Raw genomic sequence first — 14,116 nt, forward strand, 5'->3', positions numbered from 1 at the left:
TAGAGAATCTTTTGATGTTGATGTTGTGGAACTCCAGGCTGGGAATGATAAGGTTGAATCCCTGTGGGTTAGGATCCGCGGGAAGGCCGGCAAGGCTAACTTTCTGGTCGGGGTCTGTTATAGGCCGCCGAACCAGGATGAGGAGACGGATGAGGAGTTTTATAGGCAACTGACAGAAGTTGCAAAATCATCGGCGCTTGTCCTCGTGGGGGACTTCAACTTCCCGGACATATCCTGGAAACACAACATGGCACAGAGAAAGCAGTCTAGGAGGTTTCTGGAGAGCGTGGGAGATAGCTTCCTGACGCAGCTGGTCAGCGAACCTACCAGGGGTGGTGCCCCGCTAGACCTTCTCTTCACAAACAGAGAAGGACTGGTGGGAGATGTGGTGGTCGGAAGCTGTCTGGGGCAGAGTGACCACGAAATGGTAGAGTTCTCTATTCTTGGCGAGGCCAGGAAGGGGACCAGTAAAACTGCTGTCTTGGACTTCCGGAGGGCTGACTTTGAGCTGCTCAGGACGCTGGTTGGCCGAGTCCCTTGGGAGGCGGTTCTGAAGGGCAGAGGAGTCCAGGAAGGCTGGGCGCTCCTCAAGAAGGAAATCGTGATGGCACAGGAGCGGTCCGTCCCCACGTGCCCAAAGACGAGCCGGCGTGGAAGAAGACCGGCCTGGCTCAACAGAGAGTTGCGGCTTGTGCTTAGCAGAAAAAAGAGGGTTTATAATCTTTGGAAAAAAGGGCGGGCCACTGAGGAGGACTACAAGGATGTAGCGAGGCTGTGCAGGGAGAAAATTAGAAAGGCCAAAGCTCATCTGGAGCTCAACCTGGCTACTGCCGTTAAAGACAACAAAAAATCCTTTTACAAATATATCAACGCGAAACGGAGGACTAAGGAGAATCTCCATCCTTTACTGGATGCGAGGGGAAACCTAGTTACTAAGGATGAGGAAAAGGCTGAGGTGCTTAATGCCGCCTTTGCCTCAGTCTTTAGTGGCAATACCGGTTGTTCTCTGGATACCCAGTGCCTTGAGCTGGTGGAAGGGGATGGGGAGCAGGATGTGGCCTTCGCTATCCATGAGGAAATGGTTGGCGACCTGCTACGGAGCTTGGATGTGCGCAAGTCGATGGGGCCGGATGGGATGCACCCGAGGGTACTGAAAGAACTGGCGGAGGAGCTGGCCGAGCCGCTTACCATCATTTATCGGCAGTCCTGGCTATCAGGGGAGGTCCCAGTTGACTGGCGGCTAGCCAATGTGACGCCCATCTATAAGAAGGGCCGCAGGGCAGACCCAGGGAACTATAGGCCTGTCAGTTTGACCTCAGTGCCAGGAAAGCTCATGGAGCAGATTATCTTGAGGGTCATCACGCGGCACTTGCAGGGCAAGCAGGTGATCAGGCCCAGTCAGCATGGGTTTATGAAAGGCAGGTCCTGCTTGACGAACCTGATCTCCTTCTATGACCAAGTGACGCGCTTGGTGGATGAGGGAAAGGCTGTGGATGTGGTTTACCTTGACCTCAGTAAGGCTTTTGACACAGTTCCCCACAACATTCTCCTCAAGAAACTGGCTGCTCGGGGCTTGGACTGGCGTACGCTTCGCTGGATTAGAAACTGGCTGGATGGCCGGGCCCAGAGAGTTGTGGTGAATGGAGTCAAATCTGGTTGGAGGCCGGTCACTAGTGGTGTCCCCCAGGGCTCGGTACTGGGGCCGGTCCTCTTTAATATCTTTATCGATGATCTGGATGAGGGCGTCCAGTGCACCCTCAGTAAGTTTGCAGATGACACCAAGCTAAGTGCGTGTGTCGATCTGCTCGAGGGCAGGAAGGCTCTGCAGGAGGATCTAGATAGGCTGGAGCGATGGGCCGAGGTCAACTGTATGAAGTTCAACAAGGCCAAGTGCCGGGTCCTGCACCTGGGGCGCAACAACCCCAAGCAGAGCTACAGGCTGGGAGGTGAGTGGCTGGAAAGCTGCCTGGCCAAGAAGGCCCTGGGAGTACTGGTTGATAGGCAGCTGAATATGAGCCAGCAGTGTGCTCAGGTGGCCAAGAAGGCCAACAGCATCCTGGCCTGCATAAGAAGCAGTGTGGCCAGCAGGTCTAGGGAAGTGATTGTCCCCCTGTACTCGGCTCTGGTGAGGCCGCACCTCGAGTGCTGTGTTCAGCTTTGGGCCCCTCGCTACAAGAAGGACATGGAGGTGCTCGAGCGAGTCCAGGGAAAGGCGACGAAGCTGGTGAGGGGTCTGGAGAACAAGTCTTACGAGGAGCGGCTGAGGGAGCTGGGCTTGTTCAGCCTGGAGAAGAGGAGGCTCAGGGGCGACCTCATCGCTCTCTACAGGTACCTTAAAGGAGGCTGTAGAGAGGTGGGGGTTGGTCTATTCTCCCCTGTGCCTAGTGACAGGACGAGGGGGAATGGGCGAAAGTTGCGACAGGGGAGTTTTAGGTTGGATGTTAGGAAGTACTTCTTTACCGAAAGGGTTATTAAGCATTGGAATGGGCTGCCCAGGGAGGTGGTGGAGTCACCATCCCTGGAGGTCTGTAAAAGACGTTTAGATGTAGAGCTTAGCGATATGGTTTAGTGGAGTACTTAGTGTTAGGTCGGAGGTTGGACTCGATGATCTTGAGGTCTCTTCCAACCTAGAAATCTGTGATACTGTGATACTGTGAAAATTATTTGAGATTTTTCTCACAAGGATGCCCACCATTGCAATCACGAATAAAATAGCTTCATAGAAGGTCCTGTCTAAGAAAATTATTGAGATTTTTCTTACACCATCTGCGGATAAAAGGGGTTAGGGTACTTCATCAGGGAACACCACCAAGGACCCCCAAAGAAAGGAAGGCATGCGCAAAAGGGCCTGAAAAGGAGCCATTAAAAATGATGCCACATGAGTACAAAACTCATGTGGATTAGAATGAATATGTATTAGATAGCAGAATAGTTATGAATTTAATGTCTACATGTAGCAAGGAAGTCGACACTGGGTGTGCTTGATCTGTGGAAAATGCACCGAGCTCTCAGGCCTGAATAAAAGCAATCTCTCTCCTGAGCACGTGCAAATTGGCTTATTGCACACCGGGTAAAGGATCACAGAGTCACAGAATGTCTGGGGTTGGGAGGGAGCTTAAAGGTCATCTAACTCCAACCCCCCTGCCATGGGCAGGGACACCTCCCACTAGATCAGGCTGGCCAAGGCCCCATCCAGCCTGGCCTTGAACACCTCCGGGGATGGGGCATCCACAACCTCTCTGGGCAACCTGTGCCAGTGCCTCACCACCGTCTGAGTGAAGAATTTCTTTCTAATATCCAATCAAAATCTCCCCTCTTTCAGTTTAAAACCATCCCCCCTTGTCCTATCGTTATCTGCACTAGTAAAGAGTCCCTCTCCATCCCTTTTATAAGAACCCTTCAAGCACTGAAAGGCCACAATGAGGTCTCCACGGAGCCTTCTTTTCTCCAGGCTGATCAGTCCCAGCTCTCTCAGCCTTTCTTCCTAGGAGAGGTGCTCCAGCCCTCTGAGCATCTTTGTGGCCCTCCTCTGGACCCGCTCAAACAGCCCCGCATCTTTCTGGTGCTGGGGCCCCAAACCTGGATGCAGTGCTCCAAGTGAGGCCTCACGAGGGCAGAACAAAGGGGGACAATCCCCTCCCTCCCCCTGCTGCCCACCCCTCTGTTGATGCAGCCCAGGATGCAGTTGGCCTTCTGGGCTGCAAGCGCGCACTGCTGGCTCATGTCGAGCTTCCCATCCACCAGAACTCCCAAATCCCTCTCTGCAGGGCTGCTCTCAATGAGTTCTTCTCCCAGTCTGTACTCACGCCTGGGATTGCCCCTACCCAGGTGCAGCACCCTGCACTTGGACTTGTTGAACCTCATGCGGTTCACATGGGCCCAAATCCCCAGCTTCTCCAGGTCCCTTTGGATGGCATCCCTTCCTTCTGTTGTGCTGACTGCACCAGCAGTGCCATCAGCTTGGTGCCATCTACTAACTTATATGACGCATTAAAATCCTTCGGCCCCGCACTCGGTCCCTGTGCATCCATGTGTGTGGCAGGAGAGGACAACGGCAAAGCCCTTCTTGCCGTGCCAAGCCAAGCCGTGCCGTGCCAGCTGCGGGAGCTGAGCGGCTCCATGGGCCACGCGGTGCCTGCCCTTGGGCTGGTGCCTGCCCCGGCTCCCTTCCCCACAGCCGACGTCCCCGAGAGCTGCCTGGGTGCCACGGGGCAGGGGACATTTCGCTTTCCGCCCCAGCCGCCAGCTCAGCGGGAGCAGCACAGCGGAGGGCAGAGCCATGCCGGCTCTTGGCCTGCCCGAGCTCTGCACTGTCTCGCTGGGCACGGGGCAGGGCAGGCTGGGCACCGGGTACAGGGCTCTTGCTGGCCTGTGCCCCGAGAAGGGCAGGTACCGCAGGGAAGTGCCACGAAGGCAGGACACCCAGGGGCATCGTCCTGCGAGAGCCAGGGCCGTACCCTGCGGGCATGGGGCCGCTTCACGCCGCTCACGCTTGGGGCAGCAGTAGCACTTTGGAGCTTCCTAAGCGCAGTGCTCTTCGTCCCTCTCCCTGGAAAAGGGCAGTGGGAGCTCAGCGCATTTACAGGAAAGGCCAGTTTGGCAGATGTCTGCAGAGGCAAGCCTGCTCAGGCAAACCTCACCACCCCCATCCATTCACAGATCGGCCTGCGTGCCCTGTGGCCACACGAGATGTCCTACCGCATCCCCGTCACCCAGCAGGCCACAGGCGTGCAGGGCTCCCCGCTTCCTCTGCGCTGCAGCAGCACCGGGGCTCATTTCCTGAAAAGGGCTGGAGCTGCGCCCACACCACACCTCTGTGCGCCTGCACAGGCTTTGGGCAGCCCCTCCTTAGGCGGGTTTTGCTGATTACAAAGCCCTTTCTCGCCATCCCTGCCCACCGCGTCCTCACCAGGCTGAATGTCCCTGCCTTCCCCCTGCTCCCAGTTCAAGGTTCCCCTCGCCACGGTTGAGGCTTGTGTGCTATGGTGAGGAAGAAGAGCACTTGGAAACACTTCTCGAGCACTAGCAGAGCAGGGTCCCCTCCTGCAGGCACAGAGGGGAGGGAGGGTTGGAGTCCCGTACAATCCTACAGCAAGGGCCGCGGCTCAGGGATGGGACCCACACCGTGGAGGCACCTGATGTCCCCTGCATGGTCACAGCCCCCATCCTGCGCCTCCTCACCCAGTCCTGATTAACATCTTCATTAACAATCTGGGTGATGCAGTATCATAGAATCATAGAATCATTGAATATCCTGAGTTGGAAGGGACCAAAGCCCTTTCTTGCCATGTCTGACAGCGGTGCCCAAACGCTCCTTGAGCTCCGGCAGCTCGGGGCCGTGCCCCTGTCCCCGGGCAGCCTGTCCCAGTGCCCGACCACCTCTGGGTGCAGAACCTTTCCCTAACCCCCAGCCTGACCCTCCCCTGCCCCAGCTCCGGGCCGTTCCCTCGGGTCCTGGCGCTGTCCCCAGGGAGCAGAGCTCAGCGCCTGCCCCTCCGCTCCCCTCGTGAGGGAGCTGCAGGCCGCCACGAGGCCTCCCCTCATCTCTTCTCCACGCTGAACAATCCAAGCAACTTCAGCCACACCTCATACGTCTGCCCCTCTAGACCCTTTACCATCTTCATTGCCCTCCTTCGGACGCTCTTTAACAGTTTTATATCTTTCTTATACTGTGGTGCCCAGAACGGCACCCAGTACTCCAGGTGGGGCTGCAGAGCAGAGCGGGACGATCCCTTCCCCCGACCAACTAGCAATTCTGTGCTTGATGCACCCCAGGATACAGTTGGCCCTTCTGGCTGCCAGGGCACACTGCTGGCTCGTGTTCAGCTTGCTGTCAATCAACCCCCCCAGATCCCTCTCTTATGGCTGCTCTCCAGTGCCTCGTCCCCCAGTCTTTATGTATAGCCAGGGTTGCCCTTTCCCAGGTGCAGAATCTGACACTTGCTCTTGTTAAACTTCATGTTGCTGAATGGCAATGGCAATGAACTAGCTGACATCGGCTAGTTCTCTGAGTACTCTGGGATGAATCCCATCAGGCCTCATAGACTTAGAGGCATCCAGGCGGAGCAGCAAGTCTGCACAAGTTTGGGGTTAACCGGGAGTTTGTCGTGCCTGCAGTCACCATCCCCCAGCTGCGGGTAGCTGATGCCCCAGAGCCCACCACTGGTGCTGAAGACAGAGGCAGGGGCGAGTACTATGTTAGACGTCTCTCTTTTGTCTATGTCCCTGTTTGTGAGGTGTCCATCCTCATCAAGTGTCAGACCAATGTTTGCTCTGGTCCTCCTTTTCCCATTAATATACTTTAAAAAGCCTTTTTTATTGTCCCCCATGCTCCTGGCCAGCTTCAACTCTACTTGAGCTTTGGCAGCCAAGAAACCCAAATTAGCCCAAGATAATGGGTTGATAAGCTTTTGCTCAGTCAGGTCCTACGCCTTCTGGGCACCGCTTGTTTTGACTTCAGGATTTGACTTGCAAATCCTCCCTGAGCTGGAGGAAGGGGTTGCTTTCCTATCTGGACCTGGCACACCTTGTTATTTACCATCCTAGTAATAGCCTACATTGCAGTGTGGTGGTTTTACTCGGCTGGGCAGCTGAGTTCCACCACGGCCGCTCTCTCACTCCCTCAGAGAGGAAGGGGGAGAAAACGTGACACAAAGAGTTCAAGGCTTGGGATACGGATGATTTAATTTAATACAAAAGAGAGAGGGGAAAAAAAAAAGGAAAGAAAAGAAAAAACAAAGCAAAGGCTGTGCGGAAGCACAGAGAGAGAAAAGCAGTTACTCTCTACTTCCCATCAATGAGCAATGTTCAGCCACGTCCTGGGAAGCAGGGCCTCAATACGCGTAGCGGTTGTTTGGGAGCACAGACACTTCCACAGCGAGACCCTGAGCAAATTCCACGGTGCTGCTGCTGCCCCAAGCACGAGCGGCGTGGAGCGGCCCCACGCCCCGAGACTGGATGGAGTCGCTACGCCACTGTCCATCACAGCTGAGAAGTCGTGGCAGTCCGGTGAACTTCCCACTAAGTGGAGGAGGGAAAACATAACCCCCACTTGGAAAGAGGGGAAAAGGGAAGACCTGGTTGTCTACAGGCCAGTCAGTCTCACCTCTATGCCTGGCGAGATCATGGAGCAGATCCGACATATCATGCCTGACAAATCTGGTGGCCTCCTGTGACAGGGTTACGGCACTGCTGGCTAGGGGAAGAGCAACTGACATCATCTGCCTGGGCTTGTGCAAAGCATTTGACCCTGTCCCCCACGCTGGAGGGAAGGGATGCCATCCAGAGGGATCCGGACAGGCTTGAGAAGTGGGCCTGTACGGACCTCATGAGGTTCAACAAGGCCAAGTGCAAGGTCCTGCAGCTGGGCTCAGGAAATTCCAAGCGCAAATCCAGGCTGGATGGGGAATGGATTGAGAGCAGCCCTGAGGAGAAGGATCTGGGGGTGGTGGTAGAGGACAAGGGGGAATGGTGTTAAATTAAAAGAAAATAGCTTTAGGCTAGACATTAGGAGGAAATGCTTCGCTGTCAGTGTAGTGAGGCACTGGCACAGGCTGCCCAGAGAGGCTGTGGATGCCCCATCCCTGGAGGTGTTCAAGGCCAGGCTGGATGGGGCCCTGATCTAGATGGAGCAACCTGATCTAGAGGGTGTCGTCCCTGTCTGTTTCAGGGGGGTTGCAGTTAGACGATCTTTAAGGTCCCTTCCAACCCGAGCCGTTCTCCGATTCTATGATCCTTTACCCGGTGTGCAATAAGCCAATTCACACGCGCTCAGGAGAGAGATTGCTTTTATTCAGGCCTCAGAGCTCGGTGCATTTTCCACAGATCAAGCACACCCAGTGTCGACTTCCTTGCTACATATAGCCATTAAATTCATAACTATTCTGCTATCTAATACATATTCATTCTAATCTACATGAGTTTTGTACTCATGTGGCATCATTTTTAATGGCTCTTTTTCAGGCCCTTCTGCGCATGCCTTCCTTTCTTTGGGGGTCCTTGGTGGTGTTCCCTGATGAAGTACCCTAACCCCTTTTATCCATCGATGGTCACACGTCACCTAAGCACATCCTAAGGCTACTTTCACTTGCCAACTTTCCTTTGATTCTGATGAAAGGGATGCTCAATTAAAATAGACAATTCCTCTTCTTTTCCAGGGGAGAGTTGGTTCCATTACACCGGGAAAAGGAAGGCATCTGTGAGGCGGGCAGAGGCTGGGAGCTGGGGTTGCTGAGCCTGGGGAAGGAGGCTTGGGGATCCCGTCTGTGTGCGAACACCTGGTGGGGTGCCCATGGCCAGGACACAAGGGCATGGGCACTGCTGGAGCCACAAGGATGCCCACTGAGACATCAGAAAAGTCTTTTTTTGCTGTGCAGGTGTCTGAGCGCTGGCACAGGCTGCCCAGAGCCGTGCTGGGGTCTCCATCCCTGGAAATGTCCAACACCCAATGGACACGGTCCTGGGCAGCCAGCGCTGGGGACCCTGCCTGGGCAGGGATGGAACAGGCGGTGTCCAGAGGTGCCTCCAGCCCCAGGCGTTCAGTGGTTCTGTGGTGCTGGGATTCATCGCAGCCGTGAAATAAGGAAACCCAGGGAAATCACAATAATGATGAGGACAATCAGCCCACAAGCCAGGAGAACTCTCAGGGATGGCCTGCAGCTGAACCGCACCTTCTTTATCTTGCCTGCTCTGTACCTCGCCATGTGATACTCCACCTTCCCTTCTGTTAAATCGGGCTCCAGGTACATCTCATTGCTGTAGTACCCGTCCCCATTTGCCTGCACCATGCAGCGGACCATCCCCATCAGCTCCGCGACCTGCTGGTCCCGTTCGGCTCCAGCTGCCCGGTTGTTGAAGCCGCAGTACCTGTTCCCGCACCTCTGGATCAGCTCGCGGAGAGCTTTGTTGTCAGTACAGGACACGTAGTCGTGCAGAGATCGCCCCGCCAGCTCTTCTGCACGGGTGAATATGACGATTGTGTGCCCCAAAACATCAGCTCCAAAGATGTCCTGCAGTCTCTCTGCGGCCTCCTCGTCCTCCTGGGTGAATCGGCCCAGCTGGGTCACCAGCAGCAGCGCGTGGGGGCCCGGGGAGGACAGCCTGATGCAGCGGATAATTTCTTGATGCACCTCGCTTCTGACACCTCCTGGGTTGAAAATGTCGGCCGTGTCAACCACCGTGAAGTCCTCGCCGTCCCAGTGCCCTTGTGCTTTCTTACACCTCACGGTCACTGGCTGGGTGGACAGCTTGGACTCAAAGACACGTTCCCCGACGAGGGTGTTCCCCGTGGCGCTTTTCCCCCCACCAGCCTTCCCAGCCAGGATCAGCCTCATCTCCAAGCCCCCGCCGACCCCGGGCAGCATGTAGACACGCCGGATGGCCACGGCCACGCTGCGGAGACAAAAGCAGACGCCCAGGGCTCCGTCAGCAGGCACCCAGAGGCGGGGAGCGTTACCGACAGCAGAAGGGATTTTCACTAAAAGCGGGGATGGTTTCGAAGCCTCGCTGCTGGCGACTGGAGGCTGCGGGGCTCTGTGTGCCCCCGCTGCGGGAAGGGCTTGCGAGGCTGCAGCTGGGTCAGGCTGCGGTGGCACCGGGCCAGACGGGGTCCCCTGGATCGCGCTGCAGCGTGTGCAGCCACAGCAGTGCACAGACAGCAGCAAGGAACAGAAAAGCAAAATAAAAGCCAGAACCGCGAGGTGCTGCAGGGAAACAGAGCAGCGAGGAGGCAGTCTCAGTCTGTGCACGATCACGGGCAGGGAAGGCAGCGTGGTGGCGGGGCCCCTCAGGTGGTGGCAGGGACCCTCGGGGCAGTGACAGTGCAGCCGGGGCCCCGCGTGGGGCTGAGCACCATCCTGAGGGGCTCCCCTGGGCTGGGGCTGGGGCTGGGGCCATGCCGGCACCTGGGGCTGGGGACGTCTGTGCTGTGCCCATGCTGAGCATGGGGAGCGAGGAGTGGGGAGAAGGGGAGGAGAGAGGAGGGGACAGGGGGAAGAGCCCCTTCCCTGCCCCCCTGCCCTGCGCCCGGTCCCCAGGCCCCCCCGAAGCCCTCCCTGCCGGCACGGAGCCTCGTGGCCCCTGGCCTCCCGCCCGTACCTTCCTGCACGCCCTGCGCTGGCGTTTGCCTTGTCCCCGCGGGATGCTCACAGCCACCAGGAAGTGACAGCGGTGACGGCGTCGCTGTCAGCCTGGAGAACTGTGCTCATGGCAGCAGGGCAGCACCGGCTCCTCCCGCACCAGCCCCCGTCTCGGTTTCGATTCTGTGCAGCTCTGGAGGTGTAGCCAACTATAACGCTAATTCTTGTAATTCCTCCGGAAACAATGCAACCTCAGAGTTATTTAACTACAGTGATGTTCTGCGCTTAATTTTGAAGCAGTTTCTCCTGCTGCTATGACTGGAGGCAGAGCGCTGAGAGAAGAAGGGGCAGGAGACGAGGCAGCTGCAGCCTGCATTGTGGTCAGGGGCTGGGACAGACCCCGCACACCGCTCAGGGCTGGGACGGACCCCACACACCACAAAGGGCTAGGACGGACCCTGCACACCACTCAGGGTCAGGGCTGGAGGTGCAGGTGCCGGACGAGGGCACTGAACTAACGACAATTCTGGGGATAGGCTCCCGCTCCAGCCAGGGGCCGTGCATCTCCTCTGCGAGCTCGGCAGGTTTTCCAAAGCATTGCAAGGGTTGCCAGTGACCGATCTGAGTTTCCCTGCCAGCTCCTCGTTCCCCAAGGCGTCGGGACCCCCTCCCAAGGTGGCCGCAAGCAACTGAGGAGGAGCAGCCCTTGCCCGGGCTGTCACCATCTGCCCCCACGGTGCAGCGAGGCACAGCCACGCTCCCCTGCCCCTGCGGCCCCTGCTCCTGGGCTGTGCGGGGCTGGCAGAAACGTGCCCTGCCACTGGCGCGGGGTGCGGGGGCTGCCAAACGCTGTTCCCTGCCTCACCGGGTGTGCAGCCGTCTTGTGCGTGCGTGTGTGTGTGTTTACCCCCGGTTATAAAACCACTTCCTGCGTGCACACACACCAGGCGGGACACACACAGGCAAGCTGTGTTAGCGACCCGACTGCCAGGTGATCGTCTTCATCGGCCTTGTTACCGCCGCGGGGCGAGCACGGGAGACTTTGGCAAACGTCGCTCAAAATCCCTTATTCTTCTTTCAGGCTTCCCCTGGGAGCGGGCTCAAAATGGCAGACGCTCAGATGGAAGGTGAGCGCCTTACCCACTGCGTGCAGGCAGCCAGAGCCTGGCCGAGCTTAGAATCCCAGGATCACAGAGCCACAGAGCGCTCTGGGTGGGAAGGGACCCCAAAGCCCAGCTGGTTCCAACCCCCCTGCCATGCCCAGGGCCCCCTGCCCCCAGCCCAGGCTGCCCCCAGCCCCATCCAGCCTGGCCTTGGGCACTGCCAGGGATGGGGCACCCACAGCTCCTGGGGGCAGCCTGCGCCAGGCCTCACCGCCCGCAGGGGGAAGGATTTCTGCCTTGGATCTAACCCAGACCCACCCTCTGATGGCTTAAAGCCGTCACCCTGTGTCCTATCCCTACCCCCCCTGCCCGAGAGTCCCTCCCCAGCCCTCCTGCAGCCCCTGCAGGCACTGGAGGCTGCCGTGAGGTCTCCCCAGGGCCTTCTCCTTTAGCCGCCTTCTCATTCAGTCAGCCGGGCGCAGTGCTGCTGAGGCTGAGGCTGGGTTTGCGTCCTCGTGCAGCCTCACGCACGCTTGTGCACGCTGTGCACGGGCCCTCTGGGGAGGCCACGGGCTCGAGGATTTCCCGAGGCTGCCTCTCATCTTCCCGCTCCTTAGGCTGTGTTGTGCCAGGTCCAGGGCAGGTGGGGCCCCAGTGGTTGGTTACGGCCTGAGGCACAGCGCAGGGTGCAAAGTCCTGCCCCAAAACCTCGATATCTGTGTGCCTGAGGCACGGAGCGCGTGCCCAGCCAGCGCCGGCCATGCTGGGGCCGTGCAGGGCAGGCGGAGGGGCTGGGGGTGATCCAGCCCAGAAACCACTGGGTGCTTTTTGCTTAGCACGTGGCTTCTTGTAAAGGGAGTGCTTCAGCCTGGCCGTTTGAGCACTCTGTGCATTCCCGGGCTGCCGGGGAGCTGCGGCATGCACTTCTGCTTTCTCTTTCTGCCTTCAGAAGAGGTCTGGATGCTGGCCCTTTGAGGCAGCCTTATCCAGACTCCCCTGGGGTCCCTCGGGGCCACGTGTTGCTACTGATGGTCCCTGGGGACCGCTGCTGGGGCAGCGGGGACGTGGGCTGCCCACACCGTGTTGTCGAGGCTGGAGGGGAAGCCGGAGCTAATCGTGGGGCTCGGGGGGGTCACACCGACAGCTGTCTGACACCGAGCCCAGACGAGCTGCTCCTGGCTCTGCGCAGGCTCCGTTGCTCCCGCCTGCAAACACGCTGGGGCTGTGAGCCCTGGGCTGCAGGTCCCCCAGACGGGCTTTTCCCGTAAATGTGCTGAGCTCCGGGCAGTGCAGAGAGTGAAACTCAGAGCGACGGGAGGCAAAGGGAACCTGAGCTCTCGCTCAAAGGGCAGCTCCCTGGTCTCACATCCGTGCTGGGCGGCTTGGCCTGGATTTGCGCATGATCTCTGCTCCATGATCTCGCCAGGCATAGAGGTGAGACTGACTGGCCTGTAGACAACCAGGTCTTCCCTTTTCCCCTCTTTCCAAGTGGGGGTTATGTTTTCCCTCCTCCACTTAGTGGGAAGTTCACCGGACTGCCACGACTTCTCAGCTGTGATGGACAGTGGCGTAGCGACTCCATCCAGTCTCGGGGCGTGGGGCCGCTCCACGCCGCTCGTGCTTGGGGCAGCAGCAGCACCGTGGAATTTGCTCAGGGTCTCGCTGTGGAAGTGTCTGTGCTCCCAAACAACCGCTACGCGTATTGAGGCCCTGCTTCCCAGGACGTGGCTGAACATTGCTCATTGATGGGAAGTAGAGAGTAACTGCTTTTCTCTCTCTGTGCTTCCGCACAGCCTTTGCCTTGTTTTTTCTTTTCTTTCCTTTTTTTTTTCCCCTCTCTCTTTTGTATTAAATTAAATCATCCGTATCCCAAGCCTTGAACTCTTTGTGTCACGTTTTCTCCCCCTTCCTCTCTGAGGGAGTGAGAGAGCGGCCGTGGTGGAACTCAGCTGCCCAGCCGAGTAAAACCACCACACTGCAATGTAGGCTATTACTAGGATGGTAAATAACAAGGTGTGCCAGGTCCAGATAGGAAAGCAACCCCTTCCTCCAGCTCAGGGAGGATCTGCAAGTCCTGAAGTCAAAACAAGCGGTGCCCAGAAGGCGTAGGACCTGACTGAGCAAAAGCTTATCAACCCATTATCTTGGGTTAATTTGGGTTTCTTGGCTGCCAAAGCTCAAGTAGAGTTGAAGCTGGCCAGGAGCATGGGGGACAATAAAAAAGGCTTTTTAAAGTATATTAATGGGAAAAGGAGGACCAGAGCAAACATTGGTCTGACACTTGATGAGGATGGACACCTCACAAACAGGGACATAGACAAAAGAGAGACGTCTAACATAGTACTCGCCCCTGCCTCTGTCTTCAGCACCAGTGGTGGGCTCTGGGGCATCAGCTACCCGCAGCTGGGGGATGGTGACTGCAGGCACGACAAACTCCCGGTTAACCCCAAACTTGTGCAGACTTGCTGCTCCGCCTGGATGCCTCTAAGTCTATGAGGCCTGATGGGATTCATCCCAGAGTACTCAGAGAACTAGCCGATGTCAGCTAGTTCATTGCCATTGCCATTCAGCAACATGAAGTTTAACAAGAGCAAGTGTCAGATTCTGCACCTGGGAAAAGGAAACCCTGGTTATACAGAGTGGGGGACGAGGCGCTGGAGAGCAGCCATAAGAAAGGGTTCGGGGCGTTTTGATCAACAGCAAACTGAGCGCGAGCCAGCAGTGTGCCTTGGTGGCTGGGAGGGCCAACCGTATCCTGGGGTGCATCCAGCACGGCATTGCTAGCTGGTCAAAGGAAGTGATCGTCCTGCTCCGCTCCGTGCTGGTGCGGCCTCACCTGGAGTACTGTGTGCAGTTCTGGGCACCACAGGATAAGAAAAAACTGTTAAAGAGCGTCCGAAGGAGGGCAACAAAGGTGGCAAAGGGTCTAGAGGGGAA

The 14,116-nt window shown here is 57.4% G+C and overlaps 1 protein-coding gene and 1 long non-coding RNA gene across 2 annotated transcripts; one reads left to right on the forward strand and one right to left on the reverse strand.

Annotated features, from left to right (window-relative positions):
• Nucleotides 1–7,770: 7,770 nt before the first annotated feature.
• LOC308190275 (GTPase IMAP family member 1-like) lies at nucleotides 7,771–10,232 on the reverse strand. The gene is made up of 2 exons (XM_080581383.1): nucleotides 10,096–10,232; nucleotides 7,771–9,390 (listed from the first exon to the last, which is right to left on the reverse strand). The coding sequence occupies exon 2, from the start codon at nucleotides 9,360–9,362 to the stop codon at nucleotides 8,562–8,564; it is 801 nt and encodes a 266-aa protein (XP_080437509.1). The 5' UTR covers nucleotides 9,363–9,390; nucleotides 10,096–10,232; the 3' UTR covers nucleotides 7,771–8,561.
• A 783-nt stretch (nucleotides 10,233–11,015) lies between these two features.
• LOC308190281 lies at nucleotides 11,016–13,743 on the forward strand. The gene is made up of 3 exons (XR_013947040.1): nucleotides 11,016–11,067; nucleotides 11,158–11,203; nucleotides 12,699–13,743. It is a non-coding gene; the product is annotated as an uncharacterized lncRNA (long non-coding RNA).
• Nucleotides 13,744–14,116: the final 373 nt, after the last annotated feature.

The sequence above is a fragment of the Anser brachyrhynchus genome (genome assembly GCF_964034855.1).
Source record: "Anser brachyrhynchus genome assembly, chromosome: 2".
In the NCBI taxonomy this organism is placed as follows: Eukaryota; Metazoa; Chordata; class Aves; order Anseriformes; family Anatidae; genus Anser; species Anser brachyrhynchus.